Genomic DNA, 23,177 nt, shown 5'->3' on the forward strand with positions numbered 1-23,177 from the left:
TCAAACAAGTGCTCAGGCTTTGGTGGGGTACCCTCACATCACCTCAGTTGTCCACCCCTCTGAGTCCTCTGATTTTTAAATTTAATAGTTTTTCCACCACTATAATACTTCCTTCTGCACAGGAAAAATACAGACTTTTCCATGACTGGCTACCTTGAAGGTCTGGGCTGTTTTTGTTCCAGCTGGTCCAGTGTTTTCCCATGGAGCCTCTCCAGAGCAGGAAGTTGTGGCCCTGGAACTTGTCCTCTGACCTGCCCACCCCTCCTCACTCATCCAAAGACACAAATCTTTTACATAAGAATGTTTATTGACAGAAATACATGATGCTCTCAAAATATATTTGTAGGAAAATGCAAGAATAATCTCTTACAATCCAGTTCCTCGGTAAATTCCAGTGTAAATCAGACTCCTGTCCCCGTGAGAGGTGCTGCTACACACAGTATGTAAGAGCTCTGCTATATGTGCAAGGTTCAACAGGGAAACACCTGGGGAATTAGGTTTTCCTTCTCCAGCCCTCATGGATTATGACTTCTGTGTGTCTTCTGTAGGCAGCAGTCACAGTATCAACCTCATCAGCTGGGTCATGGCACTGTGAGCGGGAGATAAAATGCTCCTAAAAGTATTTACAAGTTTCCTCTTGAATCTGAAAATAGAAAAGTCTCTTGCAAGGACATCTGAGCTGCTTGTAAAGCTCCCGCCGAAAGGTAAGAGCAGGAATCTCTTTGTACAATGTGTGGGATGTTAAAGCTGTTTTGGGGGAGAGAAGAGGAGCTCAGGGAAGGGAGGAGGGGCAGGGAGGAAGGAAATGCTTCAGTAAATATTTTTTTTTAATTTATTATTTTTGGTCTAGCAATTATGGCTACAGTCTACGAAGGGAAGGGTTAAGGCCAAAGATGCTCATTGCTGCATTTCCTACCTGATTTTTTTTTTCTTTTTTTCCAAAAAAAGAATGTTCTCAACATTAAAAAAACCAAAAGTACTGTTTTCTTTTCCTGTGGAAATAGTTCTTTTAAATAGGGGAAGGAACATCTACTATAAAATATTAGTGGTTTAAAAATATGGTGTCTGGAAAAATAAATAAATGTACAATTCCTATTCAAATATAAATCCTTATAAGCACTTGCTGAGCAGTTAATATCCTCACTGGTCTCTGTTTGGAAAGATTTAAGGTTACTTGATCTTTGCCTCTGTAGGATTCTCTTGGAAAGTCTTTGGACCTGACTCATTAAAGCACTTTGGCATCTCTTTGCTGGGAGGGGGGAATCTTTAGGCACATGCCAAAGCCTGGAGATGCCCTGCCAGAGGTGTCCTGGTGGCAACTTAGCCCTGGTGGCCACAGCATCGCTGCTGCCCTGTGTCCTCACTGTGTTTGTTTTCTGGGAAGGACAGAAATGTGAGGTCATGGACCTGCTGCTTGCCTGCCCCGGCAGCTGGAAGGCCACAGTGCTCACAAGAGCAATTGTGGATGCTCAGGCCAGTTCTCTGAGACTCGTGGCTGTGTTAAAGAGCTGAACTGATGCTGCCAGAACAGGGACAAAGCTGTGGCACAAAGTTACCTGGGCAAGAGGTGTTTTTCTGCTGGCCTTTAGCTTTTTTTTTTTTTTAAGATTTTTTTTTTCATTTATTTCATTTATTTCCCCTCCCCTCCAAAATTACTTCCCCATAGTGCAGTGCACAGGTAAGTGAAGTGTGCAGAATACATTGCTAATGAATAGCAGGAATATTTACATACAAAAATAGAAAGGTTTGAACACTTCAGACTCTGCCCTTCGGTGCAGGACAGAAGGGGGAAGAGCCACTTGTATCTTCTGCCCAGTGCCTGTCCTGGGGCTGAGCAAAACACCCCAGTCCCCTCCTTCCTGAGTACTCCCAACTCCACCAGGGTTTCTCCAAGCTTCCCATTGCTTGGCTCTGCTTTTCCCCTCATTCAGGGCAGCTGTGGGAGCAGATCCCTGTTGGGTTGACTTGGTGGCAGAGCCCAGAGGAAATCTCCCTGTTGTGCCTGGGTTTGTGGCACGCAGAGGAGAAAGGCTGTGCTTGGGCCTCGTTCTTATCTGCAGCTCCTCTGGCTTGCAGAGGGTTTGGGACAAGCACCGTCCTCACTTTGGGAGAGGGACTCAGCCAAGTGACCTTCTGGTCCTCGTGTGCTGGAGGATGGACCCCAGCTGGAGGATGATCCCTGCCTCTGCCAGGACTGAGCTGCTTCACCAGAGCAAAGGCATGAAACTCTCCCCAGCCTTTTAGAGCCATTTAGGAGCCGTGGTGGGGAGTCAAAATCCAGAAATGGCCTCAGTCCAGCCATGGTTTTTTTTCTTCTCCCCTTTAAAGGCTTCAGCAAAGGGAGACCTGGGTGACAAACCAAGAGCTGCAGGACAAAGCTCAGTTCCAGCTTCGCTGCTGAGCTGGAAGTTGCTTTGCAGGTCTCTTGTTTTAGTGGTTTGTGAAGAAGAGCTTGAGGCTGAGCTTTTAATCCTTGAGGGGGTGAAACACCAAGGCCACCTGAATGCCACTGAGCTCCCTGGCTCATGTTCTGCTGCTCTTTCACCTCTTCTGCTGCTCACGCAGGAAAATGTGCCCTCAAAAATCACAAACCATCGTGGTGCGTCTGTCCCACAGTCTTGTGGAGGATGGATGAGGGCTGTGAGATGCTGCTGTGTAATTCCTGGAAGGCAAGTGATCCTTCCAGAGGGAAATGCAGCACCAGAGCTGGGCTCCTGCACCACAAAACCCCCAACATTACACCTGGGCTAGAGACCAGGCATTGCTCTTGCTCTCCACACCCTTCCTAAGAGGGATGAACTCAAGGAATTCCTCCTTTTCCTCTCCCTCCATCTCATCCTTTCAAAACAAGAAGCTGCTGTGCCTCTCTCGGTCTCTGGGTGGGTACAGGATGTGTTCCTCAGCCCTTGGCACGGGGGCTGAGCATCACTTGGCACTGCTGCATCCCTGCCATCCCGCCGGGTCCGGATGCATCCATCTGCCTATGGCACAACGCGGGGCTCTTGTGCGTTTCAGCTCTGGGGAGAGGCTGGAAACTGGATTAAAAAGGAACAGGCTGTTCCAGCTTCTTTCATTCACTACCTGGGTGTCAGGGAGGGCAGGGTGATGACTAAACAGCGTGGGCCAGAGGATTTGTCGAGCTGTAATTGCCAGGTGCTGCTTTGCTGTCAGATGCACTCCATCTCCCGTCCTATTTATTTTATTTCTCTTGATTTTTGAGTCATTTGGTATCTGGAGGATGTGGCTGGCGTGGTCAGATGTGGGATGGGAGAGGACATACTTGGAGGAGACACTGGCAGCTCTTCAGCAGCAAAGCTACCCTGTTTACCCATTGCTGGTCAGGTCTGGTGTGGGAGGTGGATGGGGGTTGGAGGATGCTTGGCCAGATGTGGCCACCAAGGTGGCTTGTGTTGTTGTGCCCCAGAGGTGTTGTCTTCTCTTGTGTTTTCCATCCTTCACCCCATGTGGATGCACAAAGGGCCATGATTAGTTCATTCAGGGATTTTCTTTTTGGGGGGAACTTTGCCTTATTTTGGAGCTCTGTTTGCGTGTGTGTAGGGTTTGTGGGATTTTTTTGGGGGGGGTTCGTTGTTTTTCTCTTGCTCAAGTTCTGCATCTTATAAATGCGTGTCCTCCTCTTCCTCCAGGTCCTCCTTCATGAGGGTGTCCAGAGGAACGATCCAGCTGTCCCCCAGCTCACCATTGAGGTTCACCTTCTTCTCCTGCATTTCAGAGGAGGTCTCCATCACCTCCAGCGTGGGGTTGTCGTGGTAGCCGTTCTCCATGGTCTGCATCTCCTCGGTCAGGCGCTGCTATGAGGAAAGAAAACCATAAACCCCACTGAACAACACCTTGGCCATGTTGCGAGTGTCACCTCAGGGCTGTCACCTCCCAGCCAGCTGTGACAGCTGCCCCATATAGATTTATATAGCTACATATAGAGACTTCCATGGTGAGGTTGAGGCAGGGGGCAGCGAGGAGATAGCATGGAGCTGGCAAGAGGGAGACTCTGCTGATGATGGGAAGGAGGAAAGAGCAGCTAGAGACATGTGGAAAACCTCCAGGAGCAGCTGCCAGCTTCATTTTGTTCCACCCAGGACCTTGGGAAGAGGTTGAGCAACACTGCATCCCAACTCCTGCCTCCCTATCTCAAATCTGCTCTTCCCCTCCCCTTTCTATCCACTCCTGTCCTTTTTTAGGTGCTTTATTATTATTCTCCTTTACTCAGGGATAGCTCCCATCTGCCAGATCTTGAAGATTATCCCTCCTCATTCTGGAACTCTTAGTGGAAACCAGGCAGGGAAAGATGGAATCACCCACTTTATCACTCTGGTCCTTTGGTGCTTCAGGCTCCATCTCAGCTCTTCATCCCTTGGCAGAACCCCAGCCCATCCTAATTTTGCATCCACTTGAGCTTCTGCATCCCCATCCTTCCCTAGAGGGATTCAGTGGGGAACTGCAGTCCTTGCTCAGCCCTTTTTGGGGAGCCCTGTTAAAATCTGCCTGGATTCACAGCTTGCTCTATTACAGTGCTCCTATAAATGTCAGGAGACAGGCGTGGGAGGGAATCCATGGAGAAGGAGAGGGATGGAGAAGCAAAACTGCAGGGCTCGGTGCTGGCAGAGGGGCTGCAAAGGCACTGCTGGGAGTCCCCCGTGTCACCCGTGGCAGGGTGGGGACTGTGGGATGCTCGAAAGCAGAGGACACACCTGGGCTCTCCCAAGGGCTGCTCCCCTGTGGGATTGCTGCTCTCCCACCATGGCAAGGCACCTTCCAGCCATGCAGCAAGAGGAAAGGGGCTGTAAAGCTGGGCTTTAGTCCTGTTAAAAGCTACTGGGCCCTACCAAGCACCGGAGGTGAGAGCTGGGTTGTTACGGATGCGGCGCCCGCCCCTCCGATCCCTGTGTTGGAACTCACATTAAAGATCAGGGCCACATGTCCATCATCAAACCCGGGGACATCAGGGTGGATGTTCTGGGTATTTCCAAGATAAAACGACAGGGAGGGAGGTGGGGGGTGAGGAGGGTTGGAGAAAAAAAAATAAAATAGGGAAAAAAAAAAAAACTTTCAAGTCATTTTTGGAAACGAAACAAAAGGAGAACAAAAGAAACCACCCAAAAAACAAAGCCAGGAAGGAGGAATGTGTTTGATTTTTGGAAATGGAATTCCTTGCATTGGTTTTGCTATTTTACCCTGTGCCTGGTGGGAATTTACCTCTGGAACATCCAAATTGGACAGGTACCTGTTCCTCTTGACCAAGTTATTTTAGGAACACATGTTCCCATCACTAAAAATGCCTTATTGATGAAGGTATTGTGATGAAACCCTGGAAGCTCCAAGGGGACCACAGTGCAGGTCAAATATTTATTGAGGTCTTGCCTCTTCCCCTATTTCTTCCCAAACAATCAAGCCTGGCAAGTACAAACAAGTCTGACAAGGGCGTTAATTTTCTCTTCCCTCCCTTCTGTGTTCACCTACCTTGCACAGTAAATATTTAAAGTTTTATCCCTTGTTTTCCTGTGGGTCAGAGGTTGTGATCACTGAGAAAAGATGAGCTGGTCCAGGGGAAAGTGATTTGAAGTAGGAGTGAAGTAGGTCTGCTTCTCCATCAGGAGGGTGATTTTACCCTGATTGCATAATCTGATTTCATAATTATTTTCCTTTTTTGTTTCTGTCTGCCCTAGAGCTAAATCCTCAGGAACAGCAGCTGGGACCAGTGCAAACCTCGGTGCCCCAGGGTGTGGGAATGGCCAGTCCTTGCAGGTGGATGCTACACTAAAATCACCTATGATTTCTTCCCGAGATGAAAATCACATTATTTTCTCTTTCTGTGCTGGTTCTTCCTTAAATCCTGCTGCTGCTGCTCTGAAATTTGGCCCTGGCCCAGCTCTTGCAAAGGCTGAGCCCTGCAGTGTCGATGCTCCTCTTGCTGACACCTCCTTCTTCCCTGCACACAGCCTGGGGCTCCCTGGCATCCAACCCAGCTCCACTACTTGTAAAAGTATTTCAAGAAATTTTTTGAGAGGTATAGCTTGTTTTTAGAATGGGGTTTTGGACTGAGAAAGCCTTTCTTGTCAAAATTACAACCCCAGGTGGTGCCCACTGGGCAAACCAGGATGTCTCCACCAGCAGAGACAGCAACACTGATGATCCTCATCTCCTGAAGATGCTTCAGGGATGGAAAAGGTCTTGGGATACCTGTCCCACCCTCCTGCCACCTTACCTGGTCCTTCTTTTGGGAGAAGCGCTGGTGGCAGCCGTAGATGGCCGCGACGAGCAGCAGGGACCCGGCCAGGGTGATGATGGTGATGATCAGGGGGGTGCTGAACTCATCGTTGATGGTCATGTCCTCCACCATCTTGTCAGAGGTGATGTTGATGATGCCAAGCTGCCACAGAAAGGACAGGTCAGGCTCCTGTGCCACCCACAGGACACCAGGGACACCCCTGGGGCAGCTGTGCCATGACCACTTACCTCCTCTAACATCTCGTTCTTCTCCTTCAGCTTCATGAGGACTTCTTCAGAGTCCAGGGGAACTGGGGGAAGAAAAAGGCTTCAGTGAACACAAGGTGTGGGCAGGGGACAGGTTCTACCACCATCCCCAATTTCTAGAGGAGGTGGATGAAGATGTGTGGGGATGAAGCAAACCCTTGTAGGTGCTTCAGAGCCAGACCAAGAGCCAGGATCTCTTCTGGAAGTGGGACAGCCCCAGAGCCCAGGCCCCACCATCCATCTCCAGTGGATGATTTAAGAGCAAGCCCAGTGAGGGGCTGGCTGTACCTGGCTCCTCAAGGATTAGTCCTCAGAGCCTGGGTGCCTTCCATGAGGTTGGATGTGGAGTCTGGATCACCCACCCAGCTTCTGCTCTGATGACGAGTAAGAGCAGATGGAGCTCAGGCCTTCCTCCCCGTCATGCTAGGACAGCAGGATGTCTCCATCTCCCGGGCACCCTGATCCTAAAGCAATGTTTGAGCACACCCAAGCTGAGCCAGGTGTCCCAACAAGGCTCTGACATGGGAGAGAAGCTCCTCTCTGTGGTCTTTGGGGAAGGATTTGAACTGGGCACCCACTTTTAACCACCTGGGAGGAATTCTTCCTCCTGGAGACTGGTCAGTGCCTTGACTCAACATGGCAGAAGGATCTGGTGCATTCCTTGGAGCACAGAGCTCATTTCTGGGATCGTTGTGCCTCTCCCAAACCACTGGGATGGGGCAGAACAGATGCCTTTGGCCAAGCTCTAGTAGAGCTGAGGGCTCTGCCAAGCCTCCAGCTCCGGGGTCCCCAGTGGCAGTGCCACCCTGTCCCCCTGCACAGGAGGGTGGGATCGTACTCACGGTGCAGGACCACCTGCACGGCCCAGTGGCGGGAGGGCCTCTTGCAGGCCATCAGCGTCACCCTGCAGCTGTCCCTGCTGCTGTCAAACACGTGCTGGGCTGTGGAGCAGAAGCTCTCAAAGAAGGAGTTGTTGTTCTTGATGGCAGTCTTCCACTCCTCCTGCGGTGACAGTGAGGGTCAGCACTGCTCCCCCACCCAGGGTCTGCCCAGCATCACCCCACCCCATCGCCAGGGGTGCAGGATGTCCCATCCTTAGAGAATGACCCCTTTGAGACTGGATGTGCCACTCCGTGCCATGGTTTGGTGGGCAAGGTGCTGTTGGGTTGTAGGCTGGACTCAGTGATCTCGGAGATCTTTTCCAGCCAAATGGATTCTGTGATCTTCCCTCATCCCTGTGCTCTGCCTGGCTGCTGCCGGCCCTCCCGGGGAACAGGAAAAGTTTAAAAGGAGTTTCTTTGCAAGGAGCCGAACTCTTGGCTGCCGTTCCTCACCGGGGCCCTGCCGCAGCCTTATCTGTGAGCCGCAGCTTTGGTGTTCCAGGAATAGCAGATCCCTGAGGGAAGCGGGGCGGGGGCGCTGGGGAGGCCAGGGGGCCACGGCGGGAGCAGGGCAGGGCTCTGCAGCCCCACAGTTCCCCCACGGGCATCTCCAGCCTCCCTATCCTCTGTGCCCACCAACACAGCTCCCTGTCCTGCCTAAAGCTCCCTCACAGCTCTGCAGAGAAGAGAAAGAGAGTAGGTCTTGCTTTTGGATAGAATCACAGAATGAATCACGGAGTGGTTTGGGTTAGAAGGGACCCAAAACATCATCCAGTTCCACTCCCTGCCGTGGGCAGGGACAGCTGCCATAGACCAGATTGCTCTAAGGCCCTCCAACCTGGCCTTCAACATGTCCAGGGATGGGAAACCACAGCTTCTCTGGGCAAACCAGAGCATCCCTGGAGAGATGGGAGAGGGCTGGATGGAGCCCATGCTCCCCCTGGGGTGTTCCTGTGGTTTTTTGCTCGCTGCTTTGTGGCACCTGGGTGCTCTCTAAAGTGCTCACTCTCCTGCCTGCACAGATCCTGATGGGTGGGTGTGGCAATTGGGGACATGGGTTAGTGGTGGATTTGACAGTGCTGGGTTAATGGTTGAAATTGATGATCTTAGTGGGCTTTTCCAACCTAAATCCTTCCATGATTCTGTGCACAGACCTGGCCCTCACAGGTCCTATGTGAGAGGTGCTGTATAGAACAGCTCCTGCGTGCACAAGTCTTTCATGTGCAGGTTCTTCTCTGTCTAAAAGTCCTTAATCCCTGCTGAAATGAGGTTCCTGGCTGGAAAAGGCTCTGCTCCTGCCTGCTCCATCACCCCAAACCCTGCCTCCCATCCCAGCAGCACCGGTGGCTGGCAGCATCCCGGCCCAGGGACGCACCTAATCTCACCCCATCTTATCTAAATATTTGGGAAGCAGCAGTGGAGACAGGATGCACTTGCCGGGGCGGAAGGCTGGCCCCGGGCACAGTGCGAGGGTGAGCTCAGCATCGGGAGGCCCTGGCTGTCCCTGGGAACGGCCACTGTCCCTCGCCTGTCCTTTCTCTTCGCACCGGGAGAACCTCTCCGGGGCCCCTCTGTGGGGTTGTACCATCCCTGGGAAAAGAGCTGGGTGGGAAATCTGCCCCAGCCCCAGGGCAGCATTCCCGGGAAAGCCGGTTCCCAGCAGGACAGGGAGGAGGGGGGTGTAGCTTGGTGGTGGCGGTGGTTTTCTCACGTCTGGACGCTGGGCTGTGCTCCTACGCTTGGAATGTCCTGTGATTTACCAGTCCCTGTCTGTGCAGCACTTTCTGCTTGGCAGAGGAAGGGAAAGCCTCTGCTGCCTCCCTGCATCCTCCTTCCCCTGGTTTTGCCGCAGCTCTGCTTTGCCCCAGCCCTCAATAACTTGTTTCTTCCCCTACCACTCCGTGCGGAGGGAAAACAACCTTTTTTTTTGGGTGGGGAGGGAAATGAGATTCGAGGCTAAAACCTCGCTGAGACCACTTCCGTGGCAGCTGGTGAGCAGCGCCTAAAGCCCTGCAGAGGGTGAACTGGAGGGACTGGCCCTTTCCAGGGCTGGAGAGGGGCAGGGTGAGGCCGCAGGGATGCCCCTGGCAGCTCCCGCTCCGCCGCCGGAGCCGCTCGCATTCCTTGGCCGGAGTTGACAGCGCTGCCGAGCAGCTCGGATCCGGTTCCCACACTGGCGGGGACCTAAAACCAACATCCCCGAATGAGGAAACAGCACTTGAGTCAACAAACCACCCCGCCAGCTGCACGGGTGAGGGGGGACCACGACCCTGCTCGGCGAGGGAGTCCCTCCGCCTGCTCCAGGGGCTGTCCTGTGTCCCCGGACCAGTGGGTGTCACACAGCAATTCCAGCGGGTTTGCGTGGTCCTGCTGTGCTTTTTGCATCCCTCACTGCAGCAGGTTCTGGTGCTCCCCATCATCCACTGGCTCGGCTCCTTGGACACATCTGTGTCCAGGTGGGGGACACGATGGAGGAGGAACACCTGGGAGATGGACACGGGGTTGTGTGGTTGAACCACAGCTCAGGCTACACCAACCACCTCTGTCATCATCTCTACGTGCTTCACCTAACTCATTTTGGGGTTAGGATGAGGAGCAGAGCATCCATCATCCATCCATCCCTCTATGATCCCTCCATCATCTATCCATGATCCCTCCATCACCCATCCATCCATCCATCCATCCATCCATCCATCCATCCATCCATCCATCCATCCAATCTATCCATCCATCCATCCATCCTCCACCTATCCCTTCCAAGGCAGGAGAAACCCAACTGAAACTGCATTTGTGTGCCAGGAAGAAATCATCCTCTGGAATGTAAAGTATTGAGCTGATAAGCCTTACTAAAAATCTCATTAAGATCCTGCTGTAATCAAAGGAAGGAGAAGGAGAAGGTGGGGGAACATGGACCAAACTGTTCAGCATTGGTTCAAAGCATCATCTGAAGAGGAAGGATGCAGGGAAACCACCAGCCTGTGAAACATCTACAGTCCACGAAGTGGTACCAGCTGTATATTGGACTCTTTTTTTTTTTTTAAGGATTTATTGTTTGAGTTCCTTTTTTTCTGGAGAAAGTGAGGTGTGGTGGGGTGAAAGGTCTGCAATTCCTGGGTTCAGTCCCAGCTGTTTGCTGGGATACCCTCATCACTGGTGCTGCCCCACCAGCCCAGCTGTGAATGGGGTGGGTGGCTGTGCCCTGTCCTCTCCTCTGCTCTGTGTGATCCAGACATGTCCCCCACCACTGCTCCCCCCACATTGCCCTGGCTTCTTTCTGGATCTGAATTTTCAGTACAATGCCACCCCGACTCTGGCTTGTTCTCGGCAGGATTGGAGCTGTTTCTGGAACATTTCTCCTTAGAGCACACACTTTCCTGTTTTCCCACGGGTTGTGAAACGCAGAGGATTTTTTCACTTTGCTGTCAGGATTTGGCTACAGACGTGTTTACCAGAGCTACAAAGCAGGGAAACCAGATAGTGCCATTTCTCTGTTATCTGCTTGGCTTGGGAGGCACAGAATGGGCTGCAATTTTCAGGAATACAACAAGTGGAAAGTGGGGAGGTGCTTTGGCAGCTGAGGAGGAGGGAGATGGGATGGGAGGATGCACTCTTGCAGCCCTGCAGCCTTTCTGTGGCTATTTTGGGGTGTAACTGGCATTTTGTGCTAACAACTCTCTGGCTTGTTATTGCACCCAGAAGAATCAAAGGGAAGCAGGGTGGGAGATTCCCTGGCTCTCCAGCTCCAATGCTCCGTGGTCCTGGAGCAGGCCATAATGCCAAGATGTGTCTGCCCATCCCTCAGCTCGCTGGTGCTTCCCAGCCTCACCATCCTGCTTCCGAAAACCTCCCAGTACAACTCCCTGGGAAGGACAGCAGCTCTGGAACATCACTGTGCCCAGAAGGAGGGGGGAAGCTTTAAACACCAGCCCGGTCCAAAGTCCCTTTTAGGCTCCAAAATTAGATTTTGTCCATCTGATTGAATATTTGTATGTATTCAATACAAAATTTGATGAAAAGGTTTTCCAGCATGAACCTGCAGCCGTGTCCAAGACATTATGTGAGGAAAGTGGTGGTCTCAGGAGAGACCATCCTGCTGGGCCTCCATGGAATCATCCTCAGCATTGAGAGCAGCATCACTAAGGACATCAGCACTGCTGCAGCTGTGTGGGCAAGGAGCATTTACACCCAGCAGCAGCCAGAGTGGGAAGGTGACAACAGACAGCAGGAAGGTGATTTCCCTCCTCCAGGAGCACAGTGGATGATGCTGGGAGGTCCAAGCCCTTTCCAGGGCTGCCAGGCAGGGCCATCACCAGGTACAGGGAAATTCCAGAGCTGCTGTGGTCAGTAGTTGCATTCAAAATGTGTCTGGAGGGGTTTTGTGAACACAGCGTGGCTTCACTTGGAGAGTCCCTTCCAACTTGGCTGATTCTGATTCACTTAGGACAGGGAGTGACAGGACAAAGGGGAGCAGTTTTAAATTAAAAGAGGAGAGATTTAGATAAGATATTATGAAGAAATTCTTTACTGTCAAGATGGTGAGACACTGGAGTAGGGTGCCCAGAGAAGCTGAGGCTGCCCCTGGATCCCTGGGAGTGTCCAAGGCCGGGCTGGACAGATCTTGGAGCAACCTGGTCTGGTGGAAGGTGTCCCTGCCCATGGCACAGGCTGTGAGAAGGTCCCTGAAGTGCCAATTTTCCACTGCTTACACTGTTAGAAACCAGAGTATTTTCATGCCAAACTCCACCCCTGAGCCCTACCCACAGTCACTCTGTCAGGACCTCACCAGCCATTTACTGGTGTCTCTTCCTCTTTATCACCAACTTAAAACTTCCTATTTGGAACTTACCAGTATAGTGCATCTTCCCTATTCCAGGAAGCTCACAGTTCCCACCAGAACCATTCTGGAGGTGCTTATTCCTCAGGAACACCAGCAGACAGTGCCCACCCACCAGAAAGGATCCTGGAGTGTGCTCCTGAGTTGGGATTGCCTGCCCCCAGCCTTCCCACCACTTTTTACTGCTCCCTGGTCTTGTAAAGGGTCTGAAACCAGTGAAATGGAGTTTTTTCCCTCTCACTTAAGGGTTCTATGAGAGCGTTGAGGAGCACAGTGAGTCCCAGACTCCAGGGTCCTCTGCTTCCCAGTTGCTCTGCAGTTCAATGTCACCCTAGCCCAGTGTGAGGTACAAAATCTCACAAGTGCACAATAACTGTAGAGGAACACCTCGATTCTTTCTTGGGTTTTGGGACAAAATTTCAGCCCCTCAATTTAGGCAAAAAGCTTTCCTGCTAGCATAGGGAAAGATTTACCCTGTAAAATTTTCCATTTGTCTCTCTATAAGACCTGGGTGGGCTCAGCTGATCCTTCTACTTGGAGAAGACAACACTGGCCTCTTGTCCTGCCACATCCCTCACTGGTGACACTGCTGAACATGGGTTTGCATTCACCATTTTACATTGGTCGCATCTTTGGTGAAATTCCCTCATTTCTGAGCATTTTATCACATGCTCAGAGCACCACAGGTTAAAATCTGAACCTCCAACAGCTGCTAATTCTCTATGGAAGTCAAAAAGGTGGTACTTACACAGGTTCTGGGTTCTTTCAGCTGGATGGTGGGCCCGGTGTGTTGCACCTGGTCATTACAGATGAGCTGGAAAGGCAGGAAAAAAGCAACTCTCAGTGGTGGACAAAGGCTGGAAGGACAGTTGGTCACCAATCCAACAGCCCATCATTTGTTTCCTGGAAAAAGAGCCTGATCTCCTCCTGGGAGTTGTGCAGAGCCAAAAGTCTGAGCCTCCTGAGCCTCCTTCTCTCCAGGCTGAGCCTTCCCAGCTCCCTCAGTTGCTCCTGGTGCTCCAGACCCCTCCCCTTCACCTCCACCCTCATTGTCTCTTCTCTGGAAAGCTCCAGGAGACAGGGATGGGAGCAAATGTCCTCTAAAGGCCCTTTCCACCCTAAACAGTTCTGTAATTCTACAACCTGGAATTGCTTTGCTGGCAGGTCTCTCTCTCCCTGTCACAGAAACACTCCACGTGCACGTGGGATGGCAGCTGAATTAACACCTCTGAGAGGTGCCCACCTTCCCGTTCAGTGCCATTACCTCGTTTGGGGAGGAAATGTTGGGCTGCTGGTGGCCAGAACTGCAGCTCTCTGCCTGGTCTGGCTGGTCCCCTGAGGCTGGAGGCTGGGCACTGCCAGGGCTCTGGGAGGTGCTGGTGGGTTTGGCGGTTCCAACGTCGTGGGTACTCTGGTCTGGCTCCCCAGCATGCACCAAAAAACAAGCAGACAGACACTGACACAGTATAGAGGATACAGATGGCACAGCCCTGTAAGGGATCTCCTCAAAATCGGTTTTCATCTCTAGTTCCACCTTGAAGCTCATTGTGCTGGAGAGGCTTTAGATTGCTTCTTTAATTTTATATATTTTTAAAATCTGATATGAAAAGAATCTGACTGCTGATTTTATTTTCTGCTGCTGAAAGTCATCAGAGGGGAACCAAAGGCCATTGGATGGCTGTGTGTGAGTAGCTGGGTAATCACTTATGGGGTGAACCTCCTTTCACTTTATCTGGGGTGTCTCCCATGGAGATTTCCCCAACAGACGCAGACCTGGCTACCCAGGATCTGCCACCTGCTTGGGAGGGGATGTGATGCCCTAACCTCTGCTGACTGCACCTCCATGGAAAAATTCCAGGGTGACAAGCTCAAAAGTAGTGTCTGGTTCTACAGGAGACAGCCTGGGCTGTCCTGCCTGGTACTCCAGGAGGGCACAAGTCCCAAATCTACAAGCCCCATTCAGGTGTCCCTGATACCTGAGGTCACCTCTGAGGACTTGGTTAAGCTCTGTATCATCTTAGAATTGTTTGTGCAGTGGGAGTAGGGCAAGGAGCACAGCGGCCTCCTGTCTCCCCAGATCCCTTTGAAGACATGGATCTTCATCCCTGGCTTCCTAATTGATCCTTAAGTGGTGACAAAGAGAATTAAAATGCCACAGGATGTTCACAGCCTGTTTGCTCTTGGGACTCCTACCTCTTCCACAGAAAAAATGAGGGATATTTCTCTCATACACATTCTGAAGGCTCCAGGAGAGAATTAATTCCAAAGCCATCTGTTTCTAATGCATTCTGCCAGCTATTTATTAAATATAAAGGGTTTTTTAGACCTCTCCAGGCTTAATGCTTGAGGCCCAATTTGAATTAACATAATTTTATATATGATCCTTCAGTGGAGAACAGTCCTGTGGAGCAGGAGGGGAAAGAAACGAAAAAGAAACATCCTTCATGAAAATATCCATTTCACCTCATTCCTGCCCACACATGAAAACATGACTTGGGGGAAGCCAGTAAAGATGGCTTTAAATTTATGGCCTTGCAATAAAACCTTGGCCCATTTAGTGGTGCCAACAGCTGAGAGGCTGAGGGGGATGGAGATGGTTTTTGAGTGGTTTCTGTATTCCAGGTAACTGGAAATTGGGTTAAGAAGAACATTTTCCAGGGGAAGATAATGAAGGGATCCAGTGTGATCACAGCTTTTATTCAAAGGCAGATGTGAGCTGAACCCACACTCCCAGCCAAACCTGGAAGGCTCCGTGGAGCCCTCACAGTGAATTCCCTGTGAATGCTACCAGACAGTTTGGGAGGCTGAAAATACCAGTTTGGGAGGCTGAACTGTGCCTGGCCAGGACACCCAGGAGCTGACTTGACTGTAAAACTTCAGAGGCCAGAGAAAACACCTTAGTGGTGTTCAGCAAGGTCCTAAACAGCACGTGGACACTCCTCATGCTGCCTAGACAGCAGCCAGCAGCCAAAACCCTCCCGCAGCACTGATGGACGTCCTACCAAAGTCAGACTCCTCAGGGGTTGTAAACTCAGAGTTGAGCCACAAAATCTCCTTAGTCATCTAAAGCTCATTTCTGTGCATGCCCAGCCAGCCTTCCCTAAGCTGTCAGCTGCAGCAGGGTTCTCCCAGGGGCAGCATTCCAGGGCTGTCACGCTGCCTACCCAGCTCCCCCGCCTCAGTTCCCAACCCACGGCCGCTGCTCCCGTTCGCCGTCACTGAAGGTCGAGACACTGCACTTGATGGTGCTTCAGGCACCATTTGGTCCACCCAAAAGCCAATGCCTGCACTTTGCCAGTGGATTAATTCCTTGAATTTCACTGACTGCACTGACTCCGCTTCCAGTGAGGACAGCAGGGACTTAAACACGCGCTTGTCACACAGACAACTGCGCTGGAAAGTCCTAAAATGGCACAGCCCAGAATGGCGGGAGGTGCTTAGGTAGCCAGAGGAAGAGAAAACACAAAAAGCCTCCCAACACCCAGAAACCAAGGTTCCTGTCTCCTGTTACCTGCCCCAGGAGTTGTTACGGTGGCTGCTGGGACCACGTCTTTGCTGCCAGGTTGTGGCGTCGGAGTGGTGGTGAGGGAGGGGGATCCAATCGGAGGCGTAACAGAAGTCTTGGTGCTTCCAGGACTGGTGGAAGGGGCTGAAGAACTCGGAGAAGGAGAAGGCTTCTTGGTGACACATTGTGGAGGAGGGAGAAGACATTCCTTGGAGCTTTGGGAGGGGTCAGTTCTCGGCACTGTGGTGCTCACAGTGGTGGTAGGCAAATGATCCAAAGGCTGCTTTACTGAAGGCCCTGTGGTGGAAGAGAATGTGCCAACAGCTCCTACAGCTCCTGGGGTAGTGGTTGCATTAGTGATGACAGGTTTTGCAGCAGCGGTGGTCCCCAAGCTCCCCACGCTGGCTGTAGCACTACTGGGCTGCCTAGAAGTGGCAGAGTTTGCAGCAGGGGTGGGTGTGGGGCTGGTGGTGCTGTGTGGGGAGCTGTCCTGCCCAGACGTGGGGGATGGGGTGGTGGTGGCAGACAATGTGGTCCTCAGCGTTGTGGGGGCGGTCTCTGTCACTGTGGTAGGTGACGTGGCAGTGGAGGACGGTGACGTTCCCGCGCTGGTTGTAACGATGGTGCTTTGAGTAGAGGTGGATTCCACAGTGGGTGGAATCGTGGTAGTGGTGGTGGTTTGGAGCGTGGTAGGTGGTGATGTGGTGGTTAGTGAGATCTCACTGGTGCTCTTGCTAGCAGCTGTGGTCACCGTGGTGGTTTCTGTGGTTTTCATGGTCAAGGTTTCTCCTGGGTTTGCAGAATCCGCATCATCCTGAGTGCTGACACCTGGGGAAAAGTGAAAACGCCAAAGTAAACGCTGAACTAAGGAAACTGCCCTTGGTTTCCCCTCAGAATGTGTATTTGTAGAAGTAAACACTGGTATAAACCACGAGTCATTCACTCAGGGCTTGCCTCATGCTCTCCAAAGTGATATCAAATTCCATGTTCTGGTATCACTGTGTCCAGCAGGAAGTGGAGCAGAGGACAAGAGGAACCTCCTAACGTAGTCAAACTAACAGGACTTTAGAGCCAGAGCAGGAAGACAAGGCCTGCTGGGTCTCAGGACACAGGTCTCCCTCAGATGGGAGGTCCACCAGCTTCCACACAAAGCCCTGCAAGTGTTCCCAAAATAAACTAGGTCCAGCCCTTGTAAGGGGACAGCCAAGGGATGCACTGACTGCAAGTGTCTATCCCTGTCATGAGGGTCTCCCACATCCCTGAAGGGATGAGGTGACACAGAATCACGGAATCATTAAGGTTGGAAAAGACCTCCAAGATCATTAAACCCAAACAATTACCTCACATTATCACATGCAAGGAGATCTGTGTTTGGTTTCTGAAGAAAACTTTCAAATGGTGAAGCTGTTCCTCAGTGGGAGATGCAGCTGAAGGACAACTCACCTGACAAGAAAGAACTCTCCCACTGCAGAGAGCTCTGCAATGTGCTGCGGTGCCAAAATGGGGTATTTTCACTGCTAAACCAGTATGAAAACCGGGGTCTATTCTTCTGTTTGTAATCACTGCAGGAGCTCCATCAATGGCCACAGAGAATTTCTCTATGTGGCAACCACCACTTCTGGGCGCTTACTCAAATTCATCCCTGGAAAAATTAGTCAATTTTTCACCTTTCGGGAAACATGGGCTGAGCCACTTTATCCATGGATCCCTCTGGAGTCAAAGCAATGACCTGATTTGGAGAGAAGGTTCTTCTATTTGGGGACTGTGAGAAGAACTGCTATAATTTTTTTTCCCCCATGAAGCATTCATATATTATTTCCAACACTCCAAAACAGGAGTCACACTTCCAAGGATTGACTCTTAGCCTAATGCTGCTCTCCAGAGATCTGCTTTGTTCCTCTGTGCTGGCACACAGGCAAAGTATCTTCTCTTATAAAGCCTATTGACACTGACTGTGCATCAAATATCTGATCAAGCTCAAGTTTCTGTTGGGAAAATTTAACCCCACCATGTCAGGATCTGCATTGAGAAGGACCTGGGGAGTGGGATTTGGGATTGAGAGGCTGCAACAAGTTTGGATTCCTGTGGGAACTGCCTGGGGACAGAGTGGGTTTGGAGGAGGCAGAGGAGCTACAGCTGGGCCTTGCATAGACATCCAAACAGGGAATGGAAAGGAAAGGAATGGAATATAGAATATTTCAGTAGGAATGCACCTACACTGATCCGCTCATACAACTTCCTGACCATTTCAGGGGAATCATAGTACCACAAGACTGATTTGGGTTGGAAGGGACCTCAAAGATCATCTCATTCCACCCCCTCCTGCCATGGGCAAGGACACCTTCCACTGCCCCAGAGTGCTCCAAGCCCCATCCAGCCTGGTTTCAAACGTTTCCAGGGATGGGGCAACCACTTCAGGGTTCAGCTTCTCTCGGCAATCTGTGCCAGGGCCTCACCACCCTCCCAGACAAGAATTTTTTCCCAATATCACATCTAGCCCTGCTCTCTGTCACTTTAAAGCCATCACCCCTTGTCGTGTCACTCCATGCCTTTGTAAAAGTTCAAATCTCCTCCCAAAACATGGTTTCCTCACCAGCCACCAAGAGCAGCCACTCCTGGAAACACAATCAAGATGTGAGTGCATCTGAAAGTAGCAGCATGAATTATTTTAGGAAACACTTGGCTTGTGAGAAAACATTTCCATTACATCTGCAGGAAAAGGGCTTTTGTGGAGATAAGTCATATTTCCTATAGGCTGACCAGTGTCTGCAGGTGAAGAAAAGGTAAAGAAGTAAAACACCATCACGGGGTCCTGACAGATAAACCCCAGGTGCCAAAGATAGGAGAGAATTTTGATCTACCACCTCCTTAGCTGTGATATCAATTTGTGTGGCTTAAATTGTCAGTGATGGTTGCACCAAGCTGGGGAGAGTCCAGGCATCCACAAAATGGGTCTGCCCCATAAATAGGATGTAAAAGTTTGACAGGGGGTCCGTCCGACAAAAAAAGAGGTACAAAAAAATCCCCTAAAGGTGGAAACAATACAAAAGAGATGTAAAGAAAGAATGGGTTGAAAGGGAGGAGGGAGGAATTCCCCCACTGCTCTCATTTCTTCTTCATGCCCCAGCCTCATCCCAGAGGGGCAGAAATTAAAGGCTCCAAACAGAGGTCAAAAAGACAATTCAATTTAATTCAGCCCAAGAGAAGGGGACAAGACCATGCTTTGGCTCTAGGCCAGTCCTGGTGGCCATGTGGGACCACCCTGTGATCCAAGGAACCAGGATCCCTGCCCCAGCACTTTCCTGTCCCACCCTGGAGAGATGCAGATAGGATTTTATCACTTTTACAAAAAACTGAGAGCAAAAGCCCAAAGCAAGGGGTTGTTCTGCTAATGGAGAGATCTGGTGACATCCTCCAGGCTAGTCCTGGCTGGGTGGTAGAAAGGTCTATTCTGGGCACAGAGTGACATAGTCCCCAAAAAAATGACTGGGAGAAGAACCTCAAGAGACTCAAGTTGGCACCCAAAAATCTCATTAGTCTTCTATCTTTCCGTATCTCTGCATCCACTTCTAGTGTTCCTCTTCACTAAGGTCAAGAGATGTTAAAAATCCATTTATTCTCCCTCATTAGGTCAGAACCAGTGATTTAAGTGGGGTCAAGTATCATGGGCTGGACCTACACTACACCAGTGGAGAGGGTCTGTGGCTACAGCTGGGCAAGATCCTCTCCCACAGAGGAGCAGCAACATCCATCTCCACACCCCTCCTGCAGGTTTTGGGGCACCTTTCTGTCAGCAAAATTTACCTTTTCTATCTTGCTGCGTTAAATTAAACTGTTTTCTCACTGCTGCTGCACCAGGTGCTGCTGCAGTCACGGGGCTCAATACCTTCCTGCAGCTTTATTGCTCTGAGCTTAATGTTGTTGTTTGTCCAGGGACTCTGTCTCACTGCAGTTTTGGAAAAAAAAAATGCATTTCATTTAGAAAAATTGCTGCTTTTTTTTTTTTTTTTTTTTTTTTTTTGGTGTCTTGCAGGATCACCACCCACGGAAGACCTGGCTTAGGCAAACCCATTGCAAACTTAATTTCAAAGCAGAAACAACTACAGAACAAGCACCACAGTCCCAGGAGTCACTGTTTTCCTTCCACATGTACTGTATCTCTTTCAAATGCCAGAAGATGGGGTTTTTTTTTTCAATCTTCCTCCCTCGCTGTGCCAAATTTCAGTGGTGGACTCAGGGATAAGAACTGGTAATGAGCCCCTGTTTGCCTGGGCTGGTGGCCAGTATTGCCTGACAACTGTCCCCAACAGAAGAAACAAAAAGGATCTGGTTGAAGGAGGAGAAAACCCCTGGTAAGAGCAGCCAGACAGGACAGGATTATGTGTGGGGCCCCTTCAGCATGAAAATCACTCACAAAAGATACAGTAAGTCCTTTTTCAGGGGACAAGTGACCCCTTCATGCCATGAGCCCGAGATAAAATGATTTAAGATATCTATGAGAGAGGAGGAGGAGGATGGAGGAGAGATCCTCAAAGTTATCATCCCCTTACCCAGAGGAGACACTTCTCAAAAGAAAGTCCACTTGAATTTCAGCCAGAGTCCCCCACCCTGTTTTCCAGAAGGCAGCAAAAAAACCACCTGCCCCTGACTTTCCTGGCTGCATTTTGGCACTCCAAGGCCGCTTTTTCGATTTCACTTTTATAGACCGTCACCAATTCCCTATTTTAGGGAAAAGAAGAGCGATTCAGCAAGCTACTGGGGGTATTTTGACTTGGGGGTTGGTCTGTGCTTCTCTTCTTGCATGTGTCCCTCAGAAACCCCAAAGCTCTGGTGCTGGGTGTGGGGTAGAGCTGTGGGAGGAGGGCGCGAGCCCTGCACGCATCCGCGAGCTCGGCGGCCAAGCGGAGGAAATGAGTGCGCTGCAAAAACATGATTTCATGTCCGGATACGTGTAGCCCATGGCTGGGCCTGTGATACAACTTAGTGTCTGGGATGGGGAAGCCAGGACACAACTTTCCCTTATTGCTAATTACCCAGACAAGCTTTTTCAGCCCGTTTGGGAGGCTGGAAGTGTCCCTGTGGGTGTGGATGGGGATGGTGTGGGAGTTCTCTCATCAGGGGTTGGTGGGATGTGAAAAGTCACCCAAAATATAAAAGGAAAGGTGAGCTGCTTTGTGCTAACACAGCTCCTTGCAATAGCAGTTCCAGACACATCTTTGAGCTGCTGTGCACCACCTCTAACTCACGGAATCAGAATGGTTTGGGTTGAACGGGACCTTGAAGGGCCTCTAGTCCGACCCTCTGCCATGGGCAGGGACACCTTCCACTATCCCAGGATGCTCCAAGCCTTGGCCTTGAACACTTCCAGGGATGGAGCAGACACAGCTTCTCTGAGGGCCTCATCACCCTCACAGCAAGAAATTTCCTACTAATTTCCAGCTAATATCTAATCTCAAGTGTCTCACTTCCAGTTTAACCATGCCATGGAGAGATGCTCTGGTTGTAACCTCAGTGCAGTGAGTACGTGGAATTTTGCAGGCTGGGGAGAAGCATTTTTGGAAAGGTCAAGGCTTGGAGCACAAAAAGTGAATTAAAGAGGCTCAAAATGCAAAGTGAAAGGACACGTCCCGTCCATCCTCCCACAGCCCACCCAAAGCCAGGGATTAATTCCCTCTCCAAGCAGCTCCTCTGATTAATTCCCTCCCCAACAGCTTCCCGCTTCCTATTTTGGTAACGCCTCCCCCCGCCTCCCCCCATCCACCTCATTGAAACAGCTCAGATATTGGCTGAAATTCTATTAATAGTGAGAAAAGGAAACTCAAAAGAATAACTTAGGAAACGGTGGGTGACACACCCCGTGCCGGCGGGCTGAGCCCGGCTCGGAGCCTTACACCGGGCAGCTCCTGCTCCTCCCAAGGCGGGATGAGAAAGCTAAGGAGCCTGAGCAGCCCAGGGAAGGGGAAGGGATGTAAGCCAGGCCCTGAGGAAGTTCCTATTTTCCTCCCCTTTTGTGCAGCCTTTCCTGATTGAACAGGGGCAGCGGGTTGAGTTCATCAAAGGCAAAGCAGGGGCTGAGGCTCTGGGGGTGGCTTTCCTAGGGGACAGCATTTGCCAAAGTGAGTGAGGAAGCTCCTGGACTTTTCTTTGCACTGCAAGAAGCTCCTGGGAGCAAGGAGGGCTTTATCCACCCCGCTGCAATGCAGCCATGTCTAAGGTGCAGCAGAGCCCAGCCACTGCAGAGGACAGGAAATCTGTCACCTCCTTTTGAAACTGTGAGAGGGATCAGATGGGCAGAATATCACAGAACAGTGTTATTTATCCTGGAATTAAGCTGAGCTACCGGAGCAAGTGGTTACTTCACAGGGTTTTTAGTTTTGCCTGTGCAGAGGCTCTTTCCCTTCCATTGGCTTAGGGAGAAATGAGATCCAAACAGGGTCTCCCTGAGCTGCCTGCAGAGATTTTAGTGAGGGATGTGGTACAAGGACGTTTTACACACCACCCTGGCACTCTCCATGTCTTGGGATGCTTTCCCAATGAGCATCACCCAACCCCTTTGCTGCCAGCCTCACCATCAGCTTTATGAAATGGCTTCACCCAGGCCAAAGATCAACTTGGCTTCCTGGGTTAGAGGATGGGGAAAGGCCCAACAGCAGCTGCCAGAACGTTTGCCTCTAATCCATCAGTCCAATCATCCAGTGAAGACATATCCTCTCCAAACCCCTGCCAGAATAAAAACTGCTGCAGAACAGTTTTGATGGAATTGCTCTGCAAAATGTTAAAGATGAGATCTAATGGCCAGGTATAACTAGTGCTGCAATAACACCTGGGGAGGGGCTGCATCAAAGAAGTGTGGGCAGCAGGTCAGGGCAGGGGATTCTTGGCTGTGGGGGGGGTGAGGCCCTGGCACAGGGGCTCACAGCTGTGTCTGCCTCTGGATCCCTGGAAGTGTCCCAGGCCAGGTTGGATAGGGCTTGGAGCACCCTGGGATAGCAGAAGGTGTCCCTGACCATGGCAGGGGGGTCATAATGAGATGATCTTTAAGGTCTTTTCTAAACCAAACCATTCTATGGTTCTATGAAATGAGTGTGCCTGGACTCTGATTTGAATCCACTGGGTTTATTGTCAGCAGGGAGCCTCCTTTGCCCTGCTGTGAAAAGACTCTACTGGAAAATTCTCTTCAAATTGCAGCTCTTTACATCATGCATGGAAGTGACAGTGAGGTCGAGGCAATAATGCTGACAAATGCCCTCCTCTCAGCTGTCAAATTGAAGGAATCTGCAGCCACAGCCTCTGCCCTGAAAACCCTTCCCAACAGACCCTTTCTGTCTGAATTTCGAGCAGGGCAGGGGGAAGAAATGGATGTGCTTCAAGCCCCAAGCAGTTTTGCCTCATCTCCAGATGGAGAGGAGCATCCAGGGCTTCCTACTCCACTGCCAGCCTAGAGATACCCCTCAGCAGGAGATCT

The 23,177-nt window shown here is 50.8% G+C and overlaps 1 protein-coding gene across 4 annotated transcripts in view; it reads right to left on the reverse strand.

The window, feature by feature from the left end:
- Positions 1-288: 288 nt before the first annotated feature.
- The window catches only part of PODXL (podocalyxin like), a 46,485-nt gene continuing 23,596 nt past the window's right edge, over positions 289-23,177 (reverse strand). The window contains exons 2-9 of one of the 4 annotated variants that reach the window (XM_077783702.1): positions 15,719-16,540; positions 13,472-13,623; positions 12,956-13,021; positions 7,335-7,494; positions 6,475-6,536; positions 6,224-6,388; positions 4,918-4,974; positions 289-3,809 (exon numbers count right to left, since the gene is read on the reverse strand). In XM_077783702.1, the coding sequence (XP_077639828.1) occupies positions 3,618-3,809; positions 4,918-4,974; positions 6,224-6,388; positions 6,475-6,536; positions 7,335-7,494; positions 12,956-13,021; positions 13,472-13,623; positions 15,719-16,540 (1,676 nt within the window). In that variant the 3' untranslated portion in view covers positions 289-3,617. Of the gene's footprint in view, positions 3,813-4,917; positions 4,975-6,223; positions 6,389-6,474; positions 6,537-7,334; positions 7,495-12,955; positions 13,022-13,471; positions 13,624-15,718; positions 16,541-23,177 lie in introns of all 4 variants that reach the window. The other 3 variants (XM_021530920.2, XM_077783704.1, XM_077783703.1) reach the window with 3 other exon arrangements.

This window comes from Lonchura striata, chromosome 5, assembly GCF_046129695.1.
Source record: "Lonchura striata isolate bLonStr1 chromosome 5, bLonStr1.mat, whole genome shotgun sequence".
In the NCBI taxonomy this organism is placed as follows: Eukaryota; Metazoa; Chordata; class Aves; order Passeriformes; family Estrildidae; genus Lonchura; species Lonchura striata.